This window comes from Anas acuta, chromosome 16 (assembly GCF_963932015.1).
Source record: "Anas acuta chromosome 16, bAnaAcu1.1, whole genome shotgun sequence".
Taxonomy (NCBI): Eukaryota; Metazoa; Chordata; class Aves; order Anseriformes; family Anatidae; genus Anas; species Anas acuta.
The window spans coordinates 6,731,161-6,753,247 of record NC_088994.1 but is presented as its reverse complement, the minus strand read 5'-3'; the positions used below and the strand labels follow the sequence as shown (position 1 = coordinate 6,753,247).

Here is a 22,087-nt window from a genome sequence, read left to right as displayed (position 1 = left end):
CACATGCAAGTTGTTCATCAGGAGAACTCCCCAGAAATCAGTTGTTCCTCCAAGCATTCATCTTTCCCCCTCCCCAGCTCATTAATTTGTTGATGATACAAAATTATTAAATACAAAGTTCAGGGTTATAAGGAGGATGGTGAGCGAGAAGCAGTGCATGTGCCATTAGCCTGAAGACACCAGCCAATGACATAGAATTAAAAGGCATCAAACTCATATTTGGAGGTCACTTCCAGAGGCTGCCATGAAAACAAACCCACCAGAAGGGCACCCCAAACCTGCCGGGGCAGACACGCCAGGCACGAGGCCTACAAGGGCCAGAGCCCAAGGACCCCTCCTCTTTGAGCTCTGAGCACCCGTGGCAGCTCTGCAGAGCCTGGCGCCATCCTGAGTTGAGAGAACAGCAATTTGCAGAGAAATGCAGATGACAGCATCACAAACGATGGGCAGAAGTGGGAAACGCCCCCAAATAAACACGTACCTCTGGGAAAGGACATGAAAGAAGAGGAACCTTTGCACCACAATGACTAACACAGAAAAATTGCCCAGCCAGAAAGCTCATTTCATTTTCATGTGAGCTCAACTTCCAGTCCGAGACTGAAACAGCCAAAACAAGATTCAGGACCATTCTTTCCTCTTTATTCACAAATCACTTAGTACGAGGAGAGGGCGCCTGGGGAAAGGTAGAATTATGTTTTCCTTTTTCTTCTTTTTCTAAAAGAAATTCAAATATCCCAGGAGAAGAAAAGGGAAGAGTGGAGTGGGGCATGGATCCAGGGAAGAAAGGATTTTTGAGATTCATATGAAAACCACTCAGGTAGCATGAACACAACAGTGAAAATCAAAACTTTTTTTAAAAAAAGTATAACTGGAACCCTCTTGACTTAATTTATATATAAAAAAAATCTTCTGCCTTCCTTCTTCTGCTCTTTCAGTTATTCACTTCTGTTCTGAAGGCATTTGCTTTGTTTTTTCCCCATTTCTTCCATTCTTCTGGTGCTAGTGTGTCCTGGAAAGGAAAATCCAAACAATTAACTCTTCCACACAACAAAGTACTTCCTCGAAGAGTAAAAGTGTCCCCCGAACCCTCATTCTCTCTCAAAGGAAGTTCATCTGACAGGAGAGTAATAAAACCAGTACTGCAATGTAACTGAGGAATGAACTCAAGTAGCATGGAAATGTTCAGACAACATGAAGGTCTGGCACAAAGGGATGGACGAGCCTTATGAAACAAAACTGGACAAAAAAAGCAGGGCTGAATGCAAAGCCTGCAGCTACTCCACCATTCTTCTACTTTAAACAGGGACAATTTATCCAACTGGAATCAGGTGGTCCATGTAAACACAAAGGAGAGACCTCCAAAAAAGCTGGCACAGCAGGTCCATCTTTCTGGGGTCCTTCTCTCTCCCAAGATGCCAGATACAAGCATAGCTGGGTGCACTTCACAGGCCATTCCCCAGATAGTGGTATCAATACAGTCTTAAATGACATCTGGGGCATCAGAGAATCCAGCAATAAGGAAAAATGCTTGTGACGGCACTTACGGATTAGGAAAACCTAACATATGGACCATGGATATTAACATCTTAACATCTTCCAGGATTATACTCACAGCCTACAGGGAATTCAGGAATTAAAATACCAGGCTAAGAAGCAAAAAGCTCGCAAGCTGTGGAGAACACACTTCCTGGGTATTTGGCAACTGACCACTAAAGCTGAAAACCAGTGGCTCAAAGTTTTGGTCAAAAGTGAAGCATCCAGCAACCAGCACAGCACCAGCAAACAGCCAGGCTACAGTCAGCACCACTCCACCAGCACGAGTGACAGCCACCTCCTGTTCCTCTCCAGTTCCTTGTCAGAGCTTGTGCTGTGCTAACATCCCTCCTGCACCCCAGGGAGGGATGAGGCAGTACCAGGGTGTTTTTCCTATGGAACACAATGCCGAGTTCTCCATAGGTGATTTTTCAGATAGCACGGAGGACGGTTTTAGATGTGCAAACAGAAGCTCAGAGCACAGCACACGTGGTTTCTGAGACGCAGCCAGCCACGCTGGTTTGTTTTGCGCTGCAGAACTGAGCTCTGCCGAGCACACTGCATGTGTGCCTGCAGCACTGGCTACGAACATGAGAGAAAGCAGATGCTCATGAGACAGCAGTGCTGCACATTCTTCAGCAATTTCAGTCCCATCGCAGGACTCGTCCCAGATTCTTTCTCCCTTCTACTTTATAAAATAATGTGCTGCTAAGAAATGAAGCCACGCACAGCGAATTGGGTAACACAGCGTTAGCAGGTAGTCTTGCCTCCCACACCACTGCAGACATAGCAAACTGGGACCTTTCCTGCTCAGAATCAAAGGAAATGATGGGCTTTACACCAGCAAGTGATAATGGAGACCTCTCAGATAGTTGTATTCAATCAAGGGGAGCTTGCTGCTGCTGCTGCTGACTGTGCCATCATGACCGGTTCAGTCTAAACCAAGGGTGAACCCTGGGTAAGGTCATGTTCTCAGCTGAATGAGGTGGTGCTGACCTGGTTTCTGCTGCATACAGAGCTCTTGTCAATCCAAGCAAGGACATAATTCAGTTTCACCAGCAGTAAAGAGTGTCTAGCAGCTGAATAACCAGAATACTGCACATGGGAAAGGGAATATCAACAGCAGGATGGGATACGGGGCATCTTTATTATGTTCTCCTCTAGCTAACACTGTTAATCATTTACAGGAACAATATTGCTTAGACTAGGTTGATTTCTACACCTCAGACAGTATTAACATGTGCGCGTATCACCACACAGACTCAAGATGATTAAGGAATCACAAGAAGGCAATTTAGTCTCAGAGGACATGTACTGCTAGTATGCAAACCCAGCGGTAGCCAAGGACACCCAAGGACTGATTGAAAGCCAAGTAAACAATGTTGGAAGGAAGCAGCTTCAGCTCGTATCTTTTTGTGCAAGAAGTGAGGGATGAAGAGAAATGAAGCAGGCAGCAAGCCCAAGAAAGGCAAATTCCAAAAAGACCCTTACTTCTAGAAGAGCTGGTCACTAGCAAAACCCCCTTTTATCGCAGCGTCCTATACTTTGCCAACCTACTGCTCTGCTCTGCAGCGATCCTGCCAAAAGGAGAGAGGAAGAAAGGTTCAGAGAAGATAGGAAAGAGGAAAGCAGCCCTGCTCCAAGAACCAGAGCCAACGATAGAAACGCAAAAAGCAAAACCAGGCCTTCTGGTAACTTCTGTAAAAACATGGTTTAAATACAGTTCCCCCCCAGCCTCTACCAGCGCTCTCCACAGCGCAACAGCAGCTTTGCCTCAAAGTGCAATCTAGTTAATTACCAGTGCACTTCAACATCTGAGACGGACTAGCTGCGTGTTAACAAAAAGATACATCTTTTTGAACTTTAAAGTCATGTACAAAGGGTTTAACTTTAGCCTGAGGTAGAAGTTTTACTTTCAAATTTGCCATTGTAGTTGCAGCTTCGTGTCATTTACAGTGAGAAAGCACACAGACACCCCCTGCAGTGTTTTGAAGCAGGAACCAACCATCTGCATTTCTGTGCTAGCAGAAGCCCTGGTTGAGCTAAGACACTTAAAATATAAGGTTTGTTGTATTCTTTCCTCCCCACATCTGTACATTAGGAAACATGTTGTTGATAATGATTTATTATTACTCTTTAAGTTAAAAATGAATCACTATTAAAGTGACATAACATAGCCCTTCTGGCAACAAGCTCCTGGTAGGAACTGTTATGCTAACGAAGTAAAGTACCACACCAGGGACGGCTGGGCATCCAAGGGAGCAAGTCTGAAGAACTTGAAAGAACAGCATGGAAAGGGTTGATTACAATAATTGTGCCCCCTTCTATACCCATGCAAATAGAAATGCTTTAAATGCAACAAATCCCTGTGAAACCCCTGAAAATTCTACTCTGTGTTTGTGAGGTTTTGTTGTTGTTGCTGTTTTATTTTTTTACAGCTTGTCTTCATTTTAATAGTGTGATCAAAAATGTGAGAACCCAGGAATATTTATGCAAATAGGCATGCAAGGATAAACTTCTAAAGGCTCAAAAAGGGGAATTAAAAAAAAGCACAGGTCTGATGGTAAAGCAGATCATGAGATCATCTTCAGAGCCAAACTCCACATTTGCAGAGTACAAAAGGGCTAAAATTTGTATCTCATGTGGAGACTCCGTGGCAGAAATGGCAGTAGTGAAGGAGGGGTGAAGGTCTGACTTTGGATTGATGCACGATATTGGAAGCTTGGGTCAGCAAACAGCCTGCGGGCTGCCTAAGCCATGGCACACATGTGAGACCCTGTGGCACGGGGCATGAACGTGAAGAATCAGTCCTATGCCAGTACAGAAAGTACAGGTGAGGTATGTACCCATGCAAAAACCATGCCCATATGGGGCAACTCACTGCTATGCCATGCTTGAGGCACCCACCCAGCTGGGCAGGGCACGATCCAGTGCTGCTGAGCTGTTCCAGCACAGGTTCAGAACCAGCACTGCAGTCAGGTTTGACAGCCCTGCCTCAGCAGCAGTCTAGGAACAAAACCACACTGGCTGCACACCTTCTAGCTGGAGAGAAAACTTGCTCAGGGCTTGCCTGTGTTTCACAGTGCCTAATACAGATTCCTCGGTGTATTTATTACAGAATCATAGAATAGTTTGAGTTGGAACACACCTGCAGAGATCTGGCTCAAGCGCCAGCTCAAAACAGAGCTAACTTTGAGGTCAGAGCAGAGCACTCAAGGTGATATCCAGCCAAGTTCTGAACACCTCCAGAGAAATAAAGGTTTCACAACCTCTTTGAATCCTCCTGTACAGTGCCCAACAATCTTCATTGAATTTTGTGTCCCTAACATTTATCAGAATTTTACCTGTTGTTGCTTGTGTGTATTGCCTTTTGTTTGTGACTGCCCTCTTTCAAAAAGCAGCTGCTCCTTTTTTTTTCATTGCAATCCTTCTTCGGGTAGAAGACAGCAGTAAGGCAACCCTCACTTTAACATTCTTCCTCTTAAAACTTATCCCGCAAGCACAGCTGCATAGAAGTTCAGCTTCTTCTGTGTTTATAGCAGCTCTCATTACCTAATATTATAAAATGTTGATACGCCACATAGTAAAGCAATTTTGTCAGGGCATGTATCTTGCCAAAAGTGGCTCTCCCCATGCCAATATGGACGTGCTTCCACTCATTTTCTCTTTGTGCCTGACCACTTCAGCAAGTGGCCACATGGGCTATTCTCTCTGAAGCAGCAGTTAGCTGCACCTCAGTGACAGCGCCTCATCACCCTAGTTCAGGCACTTAATCTGAAAACAGGCATGAGAGGGGGAAAGAACAGACCCCCCTCCCAAGATTTAAGAACTGAAAGCAACATTCATCACTGTATCAGTTACTGACATACGATAGCATCAATACGATCTCCTCCCTGACATCTTCAAAAGCTGCTCCCACCAAGGCATCCGTGCCTGGCTTACCGTTTTACTGCTTTATGAGCCAGCATCCTATTGCCTGCCAGGAACGTGACACCACCCAAAATGGCCAAGTACTTCAGAGTCTGGAACATGTTGAGCTGAGTCCAGTAGACGTACATGAGTCCCAACATTGCTGTGAAAAAAAACAGCCCACAGTTCAAACTACACTTCAAAGACAGACCATTAGCTATTCCCAGAACAATTGTTATGTTGTACTGCCAGGCCTAAGCACTTGGTTTCTAACTCATTTCTGAATCTCCAGAATGACAGATTTAAAGACTATACATTATTGCCAAGGGAAGACGACATCTGGGTCCTCATATTGTAGAAGAATGATGGACAACATGCAACCAATCCTCCTGTGGCATAATTATGGAGCTATTACAGACATTGAAGGCTTTTAAAAAGAGGAGGATATTCTGGATTTCAACAGAGGATATTAACCTTTACTCACTTTTAAGAACTTATAGCTTTATAAAGCCTCCAAGGAAACTGGTTTGGAATAAGCAACATGCTGTCATACAGGAAACAGTAGACCCAATGTTCTCCCAATCTCCTGTGTTTCTGAAAGTCTACCAAGACTGTAAATAACTATGCAATCAAAGGTGTGATAATATTGATGACAAAGTCTAGTCCAACTGAAGAACAAGACTTCCACAGGAAGAGTTTTAAGGAAAAGATGTAGATGGTAGCCCTGCATGTTTCAGTCCCCACAGAAACTCCCTGCTTAAGAGGACAAACATGCAATAACAAAAGCGTGACCTCTGGAAATATGAAGTTCTATCAAGTACAGATAAATTGTGTGTGAGAGGAGCCCAGGTAATGACTGCTGTTATAAGCTGATGGCCAAAACAGGTTTATCACCATATTAACAATCATGAAGAGCAGGAAGGCAGATGAAAACAAGAGAACAAATGTTATGCTATTATGTCATTATCGTTAATAGGCTGCAAGCCCATTTACCACCAGGGCTCTCATCTGTAACTCCCAGGTGAGAAGGTCAAAGCAGAAAGCCTCTGACACTTACCAGCATGTCCCATGTGAAAAACAATGGTGCTGGGAGCAAAGCTGAAGTTGGAGATGTTGGCACCGATCTTTATCCACTAAAAGGAAAAGAAACAAAACCTGAATAAAAAAGGTCTTGTAAACACAAGCTTTTATTTTAAACTTAAAGGAAAAAGAGTTGAAAGATAGTTAAGTTCTTCAATGAACACAGTGTATTCTCTACAGAAGCACATTGTCTTCTAGTACAGAGGACAGAAGAGTAATTTTGTCAAAGACAGCGCTGTTAAGTTCCTTTAGTGGAAATTTCTCCTACTGCTTCTGATTCCCTAAAGGCAGTTCCTCAATTACTTTAAAGTGAAGAGAGGATATTGCTTGAAATCTACATTTTCCAGAAAAATATTGCTATTTATTTCCAGCTGAATTAATTTAAAAGGATGAAATAGGTAACAATCAGTTATGTAGTTTTGGACTCAGCAAAAGACCAATTACAGATACATGATATTTACTCACAAAAACAATCTCAGTTTTTAGAATACAGAAGAAAAAGGCATGAAGGATGGGAACCAGGAGCAATGAAATTTCTCCAAGTGGTTTCTCATCCACAAATATATTGCAAATTCCAGAGACCAATGGACACAGCTTTCTGAAAGTCAACCTCCAGCAAGAATAGCTAATGGGAAATTACTGCAAAGCCAGTAAGGGATCAGTTTCATCTTCTAAATAAGGTAATTTAACTTGACTAGATGAGATTTTTCTTTCACGTTAAGTTCAGAACACTGAGCTTATGCTACAGTTGAACTAGTGCTAGACATTTCAACTACTGACACACAAATGCCAATTAAGTCCATAAATGGGAATCAGTCTGATGGGATTAAGTAACACAGATTTTTGTGATTGAGTGCGAAGCAGAATCACTGCTTTTCTCCTGTAGAAGAAATGGAAAAAAAAAAAAAGAAATGGAAAGAAATGTCATTCTGTGGCCCAGTTCACTCACCAGAATGAGCAGCAAGAGCAGTGGTGAGAGAATCAATGCCGTGAACGTGTTAGATACCACAGTGGGAGGCCTCTTCTCAGGTTCCCTGAAGAGGTGCTGCAAACACACAAACCCAGCTTGTAAGAAAGCATTCCAACAGAACAGCTTCTCAGCTCCACACAGGACCAACTTCAGCCCTGTTGCTGTTTCTAGGCATTCCTCTGGCTGAAGAGTATGCCTCTTTAAAGTAACACCTATTCCAGTCTCTGCACATTTGGTCTCTTGCTCAGTTAACTTTTATTTGTACTCACAGAAGCACTGGTTAGTTTGCCATCAGCAGAGATGGCTAGAATGATGCAAGAGAAATCTCCAAAAGCAGAGCGCATTCTGTGGTGCCTACCTGGTCAGATTTTCTTGTTTGAGTCTTCTCATTGACACCAGTTGCTCTTTCACAGGTAGGACACTGCCTATTTATTCATACTGCAGGGGACTGCAATTAATTCCCTCCCATTAAGCAGTACAATTGGTGTTATTTTAATTACACTACTTGCACAGTTACTATTTTTATGACAGATTACTTATCAAAAAAAGTTACGATTAGAGCAAAGACTAGATAAGCAAAAATAAGACTAGCCCCCCATCTACAGAGCATGGTTTTGGTTGTACCTGGATTTCAGGTTTGGGAACAAAAAGGTTCTTGGACTGGACCGTGGATGGTGCATCCTCCTCTGGGAATTTGATCACAACATCAGCCTGAAATGAAATACCACAACTTCATGAACTTTAACTGTAATGTATGAAAAGTTTTATTACATTACTGTGACCAATTTGCTTATCATGCCTATCAGATTGAAAGATTTTTTTAAAGGAATCTAAAATAAACCCTCCACATCTTAAAAGAAATTTCTCCTACACAGAAGCAGTAACGCCCTTTATTCATCACTAAAGGTTGGACTTATTTCCAGCGCAGCAAGCACAGAAAAGCTAAACCTTGAAGTGTTTGCTGTGAATTTACAATTGAACCCACAAACACACTGAAGTTTCTATTTCACCCTGTGATGAAATAAACATTTCAATCCCACTTTGATGTTTACATGGAGTTTGAAAACTTAGAAATGAACAGCAAACCTTAGAACCCATAAATGGCCAAAAGTTTTCTGCTTCACTACGAAGAAAAAAATGAGCTTTTTTCTTCCAAGCCTGTACACCACCCTCCTGCTAGACTGTCAATTATCTCAGAACCATATCACCCGCACTTCCAGCTACATACCACATTCCACAGGATTGGATTTTCCAGAGTGGCATCTCCAATTATCAAGTACAGAGTATAGGTACCAGAGGCAGAATCGAACTCAGTCTTTCTTTCAGAGGTATCCAGCTCAAACTTGTACACATTCTTGCTGTCTGGTTCTGCAACAAACACCACCTCCTGGCCAGTCTTCTGGTTGTGAAGTCGGACAAAAGTCTGAAAGGAAAGATTGTGAAATTGCTGGAGTATCTCACAATATGTTTATATATGTGTTTATAAATGCCACTGAAATGAGAGATTTACCCCCAAACAAAAAGCGCAACATTTAACAGAAGCTAGAAAATAAACTGAGAGGCCAGCTCTCTAGATCCCTACACAGCCAGCCCTGTACAATGCCTCTACAAGTAACCACATTAACACAGGACCAACTCTGTTCAGATGCCCACGTGGGGTACAGGGCAACATATTGAATGCTACTGGAGAGGGTATGTGCAACAACACACAACAGGGATGGATGCATTTTATTTTTTAAACATGAACGAGCCAAATCCACTTCCCTCCTACCAAGATTAGTGTTTTTTCCACAGTCCATGTCAGAAACGTAAGTCTTCTCAAAACCTACCAAACCTTTTCAGAAGCAACTGTAACCTTGGATGCTTCAAGATGGAACGTTTTGGTGACACAGAATGACAAGAATTTGTCCTAACCTGGTGGGGGGTGAGTTCAGCTCCACTGTTCACGTCTATCAGCTGGAAGGATAGAGCAAAATTCTGATGGCTGTCAGCAGTGAACGAGCCCTTGGCTTTGGCTGGGTAAGCTACCCTAGGAAACAAAAAAAACAGAGTTGAGGTTATCTTCCAAATGATGGCCTGGCATTCAAAGAAACTGAGGCAAGCAAGCCTAACTAACAGCACGGCTATCTACTCAAGTGGTCTATTTTAACAAGAAGTCAGGTGACCTAATTCATTCTGTTCCACCATAATTCAAGAAAAAGGAGGAACAAAAGTCTTCATTTTGTTTTCAAGCTACATACGTTTTCATATAAAACATTAGTTCATTGCAGGTTTTGGAGGAACAAGAAGAACAAGGCTAATACTACACCCCACCTTTCATTACACAAGGCTCTGCTACAAAAAGGTGTGATGGCAGCATAACAGATGTAACACAATCAGACTTCAGCACAGAAAGGCTTTATCAATACGCAGGGATGGACCTCAGAGAAGCAATGCAAATGAAGTTAAATTACAAGCATTTCATTTTAATTGATGTCAGTTAAAGAGCAACTGAGAATCAGGCACACCAGGCTGTGATAAAGCCATAACCTCAAAATACAGTGTACAGATTGCATTAGTTCCTATCAAAGTTCAACAATAATAGAAACCTTAAAATAAACATTTTAAACGCACTTTTGCTACAGAGAGGTACCAAAGGAACAGAAGACTAAGGTCACCTGTTTTCTGTTAGAAATTATTTTGGTAATAAGGAAAACCACTTATAAGAAATAGATCTATTCTCGCAAAGAGCTCACAGGTGTAACAGAAACAGCATTAGTACAATTTTGTTGGCATTCCAATACAAGATCCAAGTAGGTGAAGCTCCGAAGACCTCTAGTCTAGAACCAGCACTGCCCCTTAAAGGATCACAGAGTGAGTCGTTTTACCTGGTTGTTTTTGGTGCAATGCTCTGATCTTTATCCACAGTAGAAAGATCTACATTAGTAATCCCAACTTCTGTGGAAACTTTGACTTTCAGCTGCAACAAAACACAACAGAAAGTTACTGGGACCACTCCTACATTTCCTAACAATGGTCATGTTCACTTCAGAAGCTTTCGTTCTTCTGTCCCCTTCCCCACGGAGAATCTTCCTCTACACCAAGACAGAACCTAGCCTGAACAAGCATGTCTACACCAATTTGCCTTCTGGCAAAGCTCTTGCATCCATTACTAGCCCCAAACCAACCCCTTCCCCTTCACTAACAGCTGTCTCTAAAGACACCAATCCCTCAGTTGCACTGGAGTTAGCTCCACTTTGCAGAACTGTTTTTAATGAAACAGTCCAGATATCCAGATCCAACTAGTTTTCCTTTTACACTAGTAGAAGCTTGCTATTAAATATGACATCATATAAAACACGACTTCAAACTGCACATGCACTGTACTTCTGTGCCCTGGACAGCAATCTGAGATGAGAGATGTCTCCAGACAGCAGCCAGTTATGCCTGCATTGGCTCCTGAACCCTAGGAGGTTTCTGCTGATTTTATTACCAGCAGGCAAAAGCCAAAGCATTCCTGCAGGTCTGCACTTTCACTTTTTTTTTTTTTTTTAACTGTGCCTCTGAAGGAAGGCTTGCTATAGGAAGGCTTGCTATTTATCATTTAGGGCACTGCAGACGTTAAGGCCCTGCCATTTATCACAGCTCCTTTGTGCTAAGCGCCCTACAAACTACGAGCAGAGGAATGACTTCCTGCCCTCTCCCCTGTCCCAAACCTCAGACCATCCAACCCAGACAGCGAACCTCAGCGGGTCTGACTGACTTCAGCCCTTCTCCCAAACACAAGCGGTTACTGCAGTCCATAGGATTTAATTAGCACATTTGTTCTCACAGCTTACAAACGCTCCCCTGGAGAATTAGTTTCATTGCCAAGACATTTTTCAACACACACTCCGATTTATTACTGCAGGTTTGCTGATGTGAAACAGCCCCACCCCCTCAACCTGAAAAATAATTCCCACAAAACCTGTGGGAAGAATACGTGAAAACAAACTATTCAGGTCAGACTTCAAACACAATAACCTTGAGAGCTCCTTTACAAAAAAAAAAGCATGATTTGATATAGATGTTACTACTGAAACTGGATCCATTAGCAGACTCTTTAGGCTAACTTTAGCAAAATCTTTCTCTGTTCCAAGATGGGAGCAAAGAAAGATGGACTAATGAAATAATCATTAAAAAAGAGTTATGTGAAGGCAACTCAGAGCTGCTGCACACAGCCCCTCCAACTGCATAGTACACAAACATCCCTCAAATATTTTAATGCCAGGAAATGCAGGCTCTGCCTGGAATAATAACCCACTGGTTTAGCTCATTACTGTCAAAAACGATGGTGCATTAAGGACAATTAATGCTAATAACAGTAAGGAAAAAAAAAAAGCAGTTCCCCCAGCAGTCCTCCCCCATAACAATGTGTCTTATTAGAAGCGGCTCACACAAAGCCACCGCGGCGTTAATGCATTCCCCCTGGTACCTCTGTGTGCCAGCAGCGAGCTGAAGCAGGACCAATCACTGCCCTTTTGACACTCCTAAGTGCCATTACTACTACAATGACAACATCAATTTGATACATACAGGAAAGGTCAGCAGTTGTAAATACGTGTCTTCCTCTGCTCCGAGCTGACTACGTTGCAAGACTTTAAAAAGCTAAGCTTTTCCTTAAATAGGCAACTGAGGGCAAAAATTAACCCGGGAACAGACATCACTGGAGAAGAGCATTCTCAGCTGTTGACACTGCAGTGACTATGCTGGTAGTCAGCCGGGTCGCACGCTTCTCACAGTAACAAACTTGGGAAAGTACAGCTCTGAGTGTTTTATACAAAAAACTCTTCTTCCGAGAGGTGTGCTGTAACAGCTTTTGCCACCAAAAAGGGTTTATGAACACAAGAAATGAAGAATTAATTTCTACTTGCTTTGGTCACTGTTTCTCCGCTACAAAAACATCACCACATAGCCAGTTAGAAACCAGAAGGACCCCCACAGCTCTTTTCTAAAGCTCTTTTCTAAAGCTCTCAAATGCTTAACCTCCATGCATCAGGCAATCACCAATCAGTCATCCACTAGCCAAGCTTTGAGATTTACAGGCTCAAGTTCTGAATGCTCTGAAGAACATCATTCTTAGTAATCATTTTTGCACAGCTAATTCAAAATATTGGCTGCTACATGAACATTTCCACCATTAGCCTTTGTTCATTTGCTGTCAAGTTAGTAAACATCTAAGCAATAAGTCAGTTTTTAAACTTATACAAATTTTTTTTGATCATATACTAATCTGGTTACTGGTCACAGTCTCAAGTCAAAATTCAATACTTTATAGAAAAACGTGATAAAGATGCTGTACAACGTGCTTAGCATATTTAAATAAAAAGCTGTTTCACCAAATACCACAGAACTGAAATGACAAACACACCCACCTCAACTTTGTTAGCAATAAATCGGTTATCTCCATCGACACTGATAGAGAAATCATAATATCCACTCGCAGGTTTGACGTTCATGAAGTTCAGCTCAAAGACATCTCTGTAATAAAAAAAGGCAATGTATTAAGCATCCTCTAGGACACTAACAAAGCAACCTACAAGCAGGTAATATCTTGCTACCAAGATGTCTCCAAATATGCTAGATTAAGCAGGTAAGCAGAAATGTGACACAAAACTAACACTACTACTAAGCACAGGGTGAAAAATATCTTCAAGCTCCCTCGAAGTCAGAAGAATGTTGCAACTCCCCACTCCCAAAAGAAAAAGACCCATGCAACAAATTCAACATCAGTACAGAACATGCTGTCACCTGTTGCCAACAAAATGCAACTACAGCATTGAGTCTTCCATCACACAGGCATTTTTCTGGTGGAAGAGCATAGGAAGCACATCCCACACTGTCTAAATAACAGCCGTTTGCTTTACAAAGCCTAAAATAAGATAAAATTCTTACCCTGACAGAACAAATGGTGTCTGTTGAAGGACGGTGGCTTTGGTAGATGCAGACTTGGCATAGTCCAGCTTTACAGAAGCTTGAGTAAGTGGCTGGGACATAACATTGGTCACTTGAAGCTACAAAAGCAAAAGAGAAATTTCTGGGAAACTCATTGTCTCAGGAGGAATGTAGAAGCACAACTTTCTACCCCTTCTGTATTATGTACCTGGAGTTCTCTCCTGCCCAGAATCCCTGATTGACCTAGTTCTTCTTAACATAACGGGGAAAGGTAAAGTTTGTAAAAGAGCTGACTACTACAAGGCGCCTTGTCAAGGCAGAGTCTAAGTCCTGGGTAAGCAGAGGTTTCGAACAATTATTTGATATAAAAGCACTAAAATCCCAGACCTAGCAAAACGGAGCATGTCATGGAGCCTAAAATGAAAGGCATCACCTTAGGCATCCAGTTCACCCAGACCTACGAGACTACAGAGTAGGCCAAGAGATGAATTAAGATTTTAGGGTACGGACTTACCTTGAGCACAGGCTGATGGTGAGACACAGCTGCAGACCCCTCAGGGACAATAATGACAGGCAAGTGGTAGCGGTTGCGGGATAAAGCACCCGTGGCACAAGCAATACTGAAAGCCTCTGAGAGTGTCTCAAAATTTTTCTTGCTAAAAATGGCATTCATCAGCTGGATAATTTGGTCCTGAAAAAGAAAGGCAAACGACACATGAGCACCAGCAGCTTACCACAACACTGCATAACAGTACGGTGGTATTAACAAAAATATCATTCATTCAGACAGTTTAATTTCCCCCATTTGCTTTAAAAATAACTCAAGTTATGAGGTAACCCAAAATTAGCTACCTTTCACGTTAGCATTTTATTCTTGGCTGGGAGTTTCCAACCACAATTACTGTAATTGTGCTAAAATCATGCAAAAATAGGATTTGGATCTACTTCTTTAAACTATGTGTTTAAGAAGGGAAGGTGCCTTTAGCTCACCAGTCCACACTGCGTGCAGTTGCAAACAGACAGCTTGGCTCCAGGAGCAGGATTTAAACTGCCTTCTTACTGTGAAGAAGGCCTAGGCTACACGTCCTGGCTACCGAACAAAGTGGGAAGGCCACAGAGAGGCGATGCCAAGCATCCTCACGACTCTGGAAGCAGCCAGCCTAGGCCCTCAAAGGCTTAGCCCCTGGGGCATAGCAGCATCTTCAGGCTAGGAGGCTTAACTGCCAAGCAGTGCCACTAGGAACGCCGAGCCAGCTCTGGGACATGCCTAAACTAATTTCTTCTCTTGGCAGTAGGAATGGGACAGTTCCCCAGCTGGCTTTCCTACCTGACCTTGTAGGGTTGGTGCACCAGCACCACACTGAGCAGACTGCACCATCTGATACAGATTCTTCCAGTACCCCCTGCTAGTCAGGAAAATGGCAGTTTTCACTACCTGTACTTTGATCCAAAAAAGGACTGTGGGCTAAATTCTAACCAGAAACGAGAATAATCAAAGACAACCCCAAATAAAGCACTGGGCATGCTATTTAGTAACTTGCAGATGACGTACCCTAAATGAAACCCACAGCATCTCAGATGTTCAACCTCATGCTTGTACATCAGTGCTCATTAATGCATCATGTGATTATAGAAAGCATCCAGACAGATGCTACAGAACTCCTGCATAGTACAAACTGTTTTCCTTCATCTGAAGTGCATGGCATAGCTCTAGACCTTAACCAGAACTTACACACACATTTAACTTGTAGAAATTAAAAAGCTATTTTTCCATATCCTTCATTTGTTAATTTTTAAAGTGAATTTTGTTGTTTTCAGGAGGCACCTTTGCCATTCACAGGAGATAGAGCATTAAAGCCCTGACAATAGCACTTCTGACAGCACAATTCTGAATCAACACTAAACAATTTTCCTTAATTGGGCTTTTTCTTTTTTCCTTACATCACTTGGATGCTGACAGTTAGAATTGTGTGTAGGAGAATCACCACCTCAAAAATGACACCAAAATTACTTCGCAGTTAGTTTGTTGGCAGCAGCATGGAAGAGAGCCAGGAATTAACTCAGATGTCTTACACTTGCTTCTGTTTCAACCCTGTCACTTTGCCTTGTACTCTAGGGAGATGCCATTCTCAATCAAAAGTGCATCTACTGTGGTTAACCTGTTATGGAAAAAATACTAAATGGATAGCTTGCAGCAGTGATTTCTAGCTTAATCAAGCTCTAAAGGAATTTTCAAACGATCTTTCATTATAGTACAGTGACAAGTTTCTGTGCCTGAATTCCTGTAGGAGTACAGTACTAACGTTGTCTCCCTTTTGGATACTCCTGACTAGGGTGTCTGTATTTCCTCACAGGTAAATAACACTTGCAAAACACTTTGAAATGCTGTAAAGTGCTAGGCAAGTGCCAAATACCAGAACAAACTCTGAAACAAGTTTTTTTTTTCCAGCAGTTTGTCTCAATAAACAAAGAAAACCTAGGCCTCACTTGCAATTTCCTTCTGTACATAAAAAAAAAAAAAAAATTCAGCATGTGATCTCAAAGGTGGAATTTCCTCCTATGTTCTGTTATTTAACATTCACTCTGAGATCTCCTTTTTCACTGAGCATATTCATTTTTCCAGAAGAAATTCCACCTCATTAAACTGGCCTCTTGCAGTGCACCATGATGACCAGGTAGATCCGTTCTGTAAGTTACATCGTGCGAGACAGGACAAGGCAGATACAGACCTCTTTCATTGCTGGCTCTGTACCCACATGGTCAGACAGCTTATAGGCAGCAGCAACAAACAGTGCAGTAGTCTCAATTCCTTCTTCAAATTGCAGATATACTCCTCCCAAGTCATCCAGGCGAGCAACAAGATCCTGACAGAAAGAATAAATTCTATTTAGGTTGCATTTTAGTAGATCCAAGGAAGGTAACTCTACAATTTGACCTCTAGTCATGAGAATTGGTACAGGATTCACTGAATTATTTTCTACATCATTTAGAAATAATAATAAAAAAAACCCTTCAGCCTTTACTGGATTTAAGTATATTATTTACATCAGTGGACTTTGTGTCACAGTCCACTGTGAAACAGTTGAACTCCATGAGAAATACCTGCTTGAAGGGAAGAGCCAAGCCAACCCACCTGATGCAGACAAGGAATTTGCCAGATTGTTTTTTCATTGCGTTTCCTATTAACACATCTTTTAGTATCACAGACATCTAACAAATAATCCTGAATAATTAGAGACCATAGCGTGTTCCTACCTCTATCTCTTCAACAATGGCACTTAAATCTGCCTGCTGGGACAAGTAAGATGCTGTTTCTAACGCCTGGATGGTTCTGAAACAACAAAAAAACAAGTGTATGAATTTTGTTCCTTAAAAGCCAAACATCCTTCAAAGCAATTACAGTTTCTATTCCAAATGAGGTGTAAGGCAGCCACTACTGCATTTAGTTGACTCTAGGCAATGAATCTGAAGGTATTTAGTGGAAACTTAGAATTCATTAGAGAAGACTGCTTTAGTTGTATCAGCTTTGCAATAAGCTCAGATTCGAATGCGGAGAAGAAACCAAACTTTTATCTCTGCATTGCCCAGATCCCCAGACATGCTACTAATGCTTCTAGGAATCTGGATTTTTTTTGCCTAGAAAACAAGCCTTTAAAAAGTTTCCCTTTCTTTCTTAGCTTTAAAGAAAAGCTCTATTCTTTCCTTTCACAGTAAAAATTACTTAACCAATTCTTTGGTGATTAGTGCCAGGATTCCTTCTGCTTACTGGCACATTTTTTCCACCTCATAGCACACACATCCCAGCCCATAAACAAAAGGTCTGAGGACGAGCATCCAGCATACCACAAGCTGGAATGATGCGGAACCATGGCTGGATTTTAAGTCAAAGATTTGTTGTGAATCTTTTTAAAAGAAGAGGCTTCTTTGGCACGCATCCTCTTTATTGACCATTATTCTTGAACTACACTGAACACACAAGCTCATTTGCTAAAATCACAGAGAACAGCTCAGAAACATTTTCCACATTCTCCCAGAGAGACGATAATGACCTAAACAAATATTCCAAATGAAAACACAGCACAATCTATTGGAACTACATTGCAAAACCTCAAGTGTTAAAAGAGCCTTTACTCTACAACCCAAATGCTATCAGATAAGTGTGCAACAGTGAAACATTTCTGCCTGAAAGACTTACGCCAGCACGCTTTCTTCTTTGCTAAGACGAGCAGTAAGGGCACTAAGTGCTTCCTGAGAAGCTAAAGGAAGGCCAAAGCCACTCAGGGCCCCGACAGCATGGAAGATCTGGGTGATCGAGGAGTCCTCACTGACAGCTGCAAGCAGCAGCTCCCTGGTCTCATTTGAGATGGTAACCTGAGGAAGAGCACAAAGAAAACACCAATTCACACCGAAGAACATAGCTTCCTAGTCACTGCTGACTTGTTTCTGGAGCAGCACGCGTGACTGGTGAACAGTAAGCTATATCTGGGAAAAAGCATTTATAATTCATCACCTTTCAGTTCAATTAAGTCCCTAAGATTTGCTGTCAACTCTCAATTAGTCAGGATAATCCACAATTCAGATTTATCCTGGAAGCCTGCTAGTAATACTACCTGCTTTTCATCTGATACCCACAACTTAGCAAGCATGGACTGCACGTGCATTGTTGCAGTGTTCACTGCCGGGCTTTCAACCATACAGTGTGCTGTCTGTCCAGAGAATGCATGATTGATGCTGCTTTGTGGAGTTATTAAAATGCACTGGCTCCCTTTTTTCTTAGCCACTGATGTTTCAATCAAGAAAGCACCGAAACATCCAAACCTCTGTCATCTCCCATACCTACAGGCTGGCTCTGCCCCACACAATGCTCTGCATTCACATCATGACTGAACATGAGGGGTACCTGGGGAAGGAAGGGAGTGGAAGGAGACAGCCTTCACAACCACGGGTCTTCTGACAATCAGCTCTGTGAAGATCTACTTTTTTGAAGGAAAATATGTGACTGTTCAGAGAATTTATTTGTTGTGCATAGGCTGAAAGAGCCAGCACCATCACAGAGAAGGACAGAGGATACCTGAACTTGGTGGGTAAAGGGGAAACAGCTGGGGTAGGAAACGATCAGCTGCTGGATACCGTGTGTGAAATACAGCAGAGGAACATTTTAAGAGGGTATTTACTTGTTCTATTTCAATCGTTTGGTATCAGGTATGTACAAGAAAACTTCTCTGCTAGATCCCCACATCGGTCAGGACAGAGAGAGAATATCACGTGTCTAAGATGCAGCACAGTAGCATGGTTTAAAACAATTTTTAGACATTATAACAAAAAAGGCTTTTTACAACTGTGCCTAGACCTGTCATTTACTGATGAGATGCTGTTCAAACCAGAAAGTTAACAAAGAAGAGAACTGGAAGTTTCTACTCTTAAAAAAAAAAAAATCAGAATGTGGCTGAGGAGCCAGTATTGGATCAGGTACTCAGAGTTGTGGTGAAGAAAATGCTGGCTTTATACCTGTTCACTTTGCCTTGTCTGGGAGTACTCCCAGATGCTTTGTAAGCTATTTACCTAAGACACAACAGAATAACACGTACTAAGAGAAAGTAAAATAGAAGTTATGCTTATACACGTATCAAGGTAAATGTTGACTTCGCAGCATCTGTCTTCAGAGGTTACGGCCCCAAACTCACCTCGCAACCAGACAGGACGCGGATGGATTGTGCAGCATAGAACAGGGAGTCGACGCTGCTGGAGTCTACGTGAGATTTGATGAAATTACACGCAGCCTGCAAGGAAAGAGAAGTTAAATTATGCAACAACCTTGACTTTAATGATTGACTTGATTTAAATGATACTCTAAGACAATTTCAGTATAAAAACGCACATCAGCATATATTTAAAAAGGCAAAAGAAATCCAAATAATATTATGATGTAGCAGAACCTACAACCCCAGACCCTACATTACTAAATGGTGCACAGTAACAAAGATGGTTCCTGTTCAAAGCGATCAGTGATTCTCACACTGACTCTACTGCAACCAGCTCAAATTTGAGTATGACATTCATCAACATCCAAGGCCCACGTGTATATTTCATAGGCAAAATCTTCCAGAGACAAGAATCTTGCTTCCCAGCTGTACGTCACAAACACACGCACATTTATGGATGCAGAATATCAAAGCATAAGGAAAGATAAACCAGGTAAGCAGCTAAACTACGAAGGCGAGTGATGAAGATTACTCACTGACAAGCAGCCAGAATACTACTGACTGCCTCCATGATACGTGCATCACCCACATGTCCTTCTGACCAGAAAATAACCAAGAATTTAACTGCTGGTACATAAATCGCTGGTCTTTGCGCATGGGAAGAACAGGCCTTTCAAGTAAGACAGGATTTTAATGCTTTAAACCAAACTTTTAATGCTTTAAACTAACGATATACGTTCAAATGTTATGCCTAGCTGTTATTTTTTATTACCTCTACCTTTTAACCAGCCTCAGCTCAGGCGGGCAGGGCAAGGCAGGGCAGGGCAGGGCAACGCTGCCCGGCAGCGGCCTCCCCACGGCCCCACAGCCCCGAGGCGCCTCCTCCTTGCCCCGCGGGGGCTTCGTGCCTCGCCCCTCGCCCCCCGCTCACCTTCTCGTCCTCCAGCCGCAGCCCCAGGCTGCTCAGCCCCACCACGGCGTGGTAGGCGGCCCGCACATCGCCGAAGGGCCGCTCCAGCGCGGCGCGCAGCCGGGCCAGGTCTCGGGCCGTGAGGCGGTGGCTGGGGGCCAGGCCGCGGGCGGCGCCGAGCAGCAGCAGCAGCAGCAGCAGGGCCCGCGCCCCGCACGGCGCCGCCATCTTGTGGCCCTCCTCCGGCGCCGCCGCGCCGCTTCCGGCTCGGAGCGTACCACCCATGCTGATCGCGGGGGGGGGAGGGAGGATGGGGATTGCTGCCGCGGAGCTCTGCCTGCATCAGAGAGAGCGAACGGGGACGCTGTGAGGGTGGAAAAGGGAGCGGAGACGGCTGGGGTGGGTGGGGGGTGGGAGGCGGAGAGGGGGTGAGGGGGGAATGGTATAGGCAGAGGTGCCCCCCCTGCGGAGCGCAGTGGTACGTGCCGCCTGGCGGCCGGCGGGGATGTGGGCCCCGCTGATTGGCTGAGCCGCCCGCGGCCCCTGCACCGCCACGGCGCCTTAAAGGGGACGCGGCGGCAAAGCCACAAGACGTGTCGCGACATGCCGCGATGTGTCGCGACATGCCCTGTCGCGCCGTGCCACCCGAGGCCCTGCCTTTATAAGGGGGGGCTTGTAAAAAAAAAAAAAAAAAGACAAAGTGCCCCTTTTCCCAAGCACACGATGACAGGATGGGGGGGGGGGGGGTTATTTTAAGCTAAAAAAGGGGAGATTTGGGTCAGAGGCGAGCAGCAAATCCCCCAGGCGGGCTGCCCGGAGGGGTGCTGAGGCCGGGGCCGGGCTGCCCTCCTGCTGGGCCGCCTCCTGCAGAGGGCACTGGGCGGTCGTGTTGGGAGCCCCCGGGCACCGCAGGGAGATCCCCGGGGATGGGGTCCCCTGGGGGTGGGGTCCCTCCCAAGCACCCCATAACGCCCCGTGGTGCCTCCACAACTTCACTGGGAGAAATATAAGGAGAACCGTGCTGCCTCGTGGTGTCTGATTCTTTGATATTTCGGCCCAGAAAGGGCTTGTGTTCTGCACAAAACCCTGGGTTTGCGTCACCTCACAGCTGGCGCTCAACAAGTGACACGTTTTGGCAATCTGCGGTGCCGCTCCCCATCCCGCTGCCCTTCCTGGGCAGGTTTTGTCCAGGATCGGGGCGAAGCCAAGCAGAAGGACTTAAAATTCCCCAAGAAATGGCATTTGTCTCCTGGTCAAGCTCGGCATGGGCTCGAGTCCACATCGGATGCTCACAAAATCCCCGTGGGGGCTGAAAACCCAGGGGTCGAAACCCCCCTGTGCACCTGCCCGGCCTGAAGGGGAGGCTGGAGACCCGCAGCTGAGCTCCTCTGCTGTGGCTGCTGGGAATGGGAAGTATTTTATGGGATGGGAGAGGAGCTAAGGGCCACTGGTGCAATTAAGCGCCTTAAATGTGGATTTTATTTCGATGTAATGGGATGGTTATTGCATATAAAAGAAGTGCCAGATGGTTGTTAAAACCACATTTACTGAGTTCTAATAGCATCTGACCCGTGTCCCTTCAAGAGCTGCAATCTCCCGTTACAAAACCAGTCTCAAGCCCTCGCCCCGGGCAGATCCTTACTGGGACCAGCCTGGTCCATACTGGCCAGTGCCCGGGGAGGGGGTTCCACGGTTGTGCTTTTCAGATGGTGACCCAGGCAGAGAAATGGGGAGGTGTGGAACAAATCTGAACGTTTGGCGGTGTCAGGATCCCCTCCTGGGGCTTGGGTGGGCAAGGGGCTGAGCATGGCCCCGCACGGAGCCTCCTCTGCAGCTCTGCTGGGGGCAACGTGGTTTGGGGGAGGGAGGAGAGGGGATGGAGGGCAGAAGAGCTCCGAGGATGCAGGGTGGAGGATGGAGATGGAGGACAGAGGGTGGGTAATGGAGAGCTGTGGGTAAACAAGGGAGGATGGAGCAGGGAGGATGCAGGATGGAGGAGGGCCCTGGGACAAGCTGGTGGGATGGCTTCTGCTTCTCCCCCTGTGGGATCCTCGCTTAAACACGTGCAGG

General features: G+C 44.2%; 1 protein-coding gene across 2 annotated transcripts; it reads right to left on the bottom strand.

The window, feature by feature from the left end:
* Window positions 1-617: 617 nt before the first annotated feature.
* Window positions 618-20,268, bottom strand: RPN2 (ribophorin II). Of its 2 annotated transcripts, XM_068700700.1 has the most exons (17): window positions 20,039-20,268; window positions 19,090-19,185; window positions 17,601-17,776; window positions 16,661-16,736; window positions 16,135-16,269; window positions 13,920-14,096; window positions 13,406-13,524; window positions 12,886-12,991; window positions 10,360-10,451; window positions 9,407-9,521; window positions 8,721-8,915; window positions 8,117-8,203; window positions 7,472-7,567; window positions 6,500-6,575; window positions 5,476-5,605; window positions 3,025-3,110; window positions 618-1,009 (listed from the first exon to the last, which is right to left on the bottom strand). In XM_068700700.1, the coding sequence occupies exons 1-16, from the start codon at window positions 20,243-20,245 to the stop codon at window positions 3,059-3,061; spliced, it is 1,935 nt and encodes a 644-aa protein (XP_068556801.1). In that variant the 5' UTR covers window positions 20,246-20,268; the 3' UTR covers window positions 618-1,009; window positions 3,025-3,058. The 2 variants fall into 2 exon arrangements, with proteins under 2 accessions (XP_068556801.1, XP_068556802.1); XM_068700701.1 differs by lacking the exon at window positions 3,025-3,110.
* Between the last annotated feature and the right edge of the window lie 1,819 nt (window positions 20,269-22,087).

Excerpts from the sequence above, each read along its gene's own strand:
- RPN2 (XM_068700700.1), bottom strand. The coding sequence starts at position 20,245 with ATGGCGGCGCCGTGCGGGGCGCGGGCCCTGCTGCTGCTGCTGCTGCTG. Across the intron at positions 8,916-9,406 it reads CTGAACTCACCCCCCACCAG|ACTTTTGTCCGACTTCACAA; the intron begins GTTAGGACAAAT and ends CTTTCCTTTCAG. Across the intron at positions 5,606-6,499 it reads TTTTCACATGGGACATGCTG|CAATGTTGGGACTCATGTAC; the intron begins GTAAGTGTCAGA and ends TTTTTTTCACAG.